This window comes from Amphimedon queenslandica, unplaced genomic scaffold (assembly GCF_000090795.2).
Source record: "Amphimedon queenslandica unplaced genomic scaffold, v1.1 AMPQUscaffold_9373, whole genome shotgun sequence".
In the NCBI taxonomy this organism is placed as follows: domain Eukaryota; kingdom Metazoa; phylum Porifera; class Demospongiae; order Haplosclerida; family Niphatidae; genus Amphimedon; species Amphimedon queenslandica.
Window position 1 is genome coordinate 1 of NW_003550355.1, and position 1,541 is coordinate 1,541.

At 35.1% G+C, this 1,541-nt stretch overlaps 1 protein-coding gene and 1 non-coding gene across 2 annotated transcripts; both read left to right on the plus strand.

Moving 5' to 3' along the window:
• The first annotated feature begins 100 nt into the window (after window positions 1-100).
• Trnaf-gaa (transfer RNA phenylalanine (anticodon GAA)) lies at window positions 101-173 on the plus strand. Its single transcript has one exon. It is a non-coding gene; the product is annotated as a tRNA-Phe (tRNA).
• A 51-nt stretch (window positions 174-224) lies between these two features.
• LOC109590850 (coiled-coil and C2 domain-containing protein 2A-like) lies at window positions 225-1,527 on the plus strand (the record flags this gene model as incomplete). Its single annotated transcript, XM_020006715.1, has 8 exons — window positions 225-364; window positions 409-528; window positions 583-628; window positions 688-848; window positions 922-1,014; window positions 1,129-1,274; window positions 1,376-1,447; window positions 1,500-1,527. Coding segments are annotated over 8 exons (806 nt in total), but the record flags the coding sequence as incomplete, so codon positions are not given.
• Between the last annotated feature and the right edge of the window lie 14 nt (window positions 1,528-1,541).

The following is a 1,541-nucleotide window of genomic DNA, read 5'->3' on the forward strand; positions in this document are numbered from 1 at the left end:
GCAGGAGAGAATTAACAATGAGAAAACCCTCTATTTTGTTCCCAGTCGAGTACTTGGTACATTGATTGACTTCCTATTTTATAGTTTAGACTAGTGTGGTGCCGAAATAGCTCAGTTGGGAGAGCGTTAGACTGAAGATCTAAAGGTCCCTGGTTCGATCCCGGGTTTCGGCAGATTTTTTTCTTTTTTTGTCTCGATTATTTATTTATTTATTTTTCTTTCAGCACCACTAGAAACAAAAACTCCTGATGAAAATCCACCTGTCTTTGATGAGGACATTGGTCTGTACGTTGGACAGCGGCCAAAAGTGAGCATAGGTAACTTGGCAACAATGGAAAACAGATTATTACGTCGCCCAGACATGGTAAAGAAGAGATGCAAATACTCTTTAAAATCTGCCATGCATAGGGTAAGGGCTGGTTTGGAAAGGATGGGCTGATTTTAACGACACCGGAACCGACGCACAAACTTATTATCAGACCCCTCATCATAGGAGAGGATCCCAACCGTCACTTAATCTACAGAGAAGTAATAACTATGAATTTAATAATAATAATCACTGTTATAATGAATATCCTATAGCCAAGAATGGCAGGGAATAGCACTGCTATTATCAATAAAACTGATGGTAAGCAAGTAAATGTTTATTTAATTTTTTATTTAATTTTGTGTGCCTACTTGTTTCAGGTGTCAAGGATTGCCAGTTGGAGATATACTTAGGCTCAATACATTTCTCTCATCATCCTTTGTTTAGCAGAGAACACGTATTGAGCCAATTTTTATCAAAACAGTGTGAAGTGTATCATAAAATAGACAGGAGTAGACTTATTGAACAGTATCGAGAACAAGTAGGACATGTAGCATTTTAACTATTTAACTTTAATCTCCTTCTCTCTCTATTTTTTTGTTTCTTTCCATTAGTTAAAAGCTTTGCAATATTCCATTCAAGACTTAAAACAATCACAGACCGATCCAATGCAAGCATCAGAGCAGCTGGAAAGATACCGCCTTGAAGTAATGATGAACTATACATTTAATACATATTACGATAATACATTTTATTATATAACAATACAATAATACATTTAAGCACATAACTGTTTACATTTGTATTATTTTTATTTTTAGGTAAGAGCAAAGAGACAACAGTTGAAGCAGACTGGTGCTACTGAGTACCAGCTAATGCAAAACATATTGAAGACATGGCGGGAACTAAAGCAGCTAAGAGAAGATCAAGGATACTCTTGTACTACCTCTCAACTAGTGATACACAGGTAGGACAATAGTACAAACTACACTACATGTATATAATGCAATAAAAACATGTGAATGTACGTTATACATGTATTGTGTACTATTATACATGTAATTGTAGGTTTGGATCAGATGCAATGATTGAGCAATCTCTTAGAGACAGGGACATTGAAGCTGAGCTAATGGAAAGAAGGTTAAATTAAAGCATTATGTATTTTAACTTTTTTATTTATTTTCTTTTAGAGAGGATCACGAAGCAACTATGACAGTTGAGATCTTACAATATC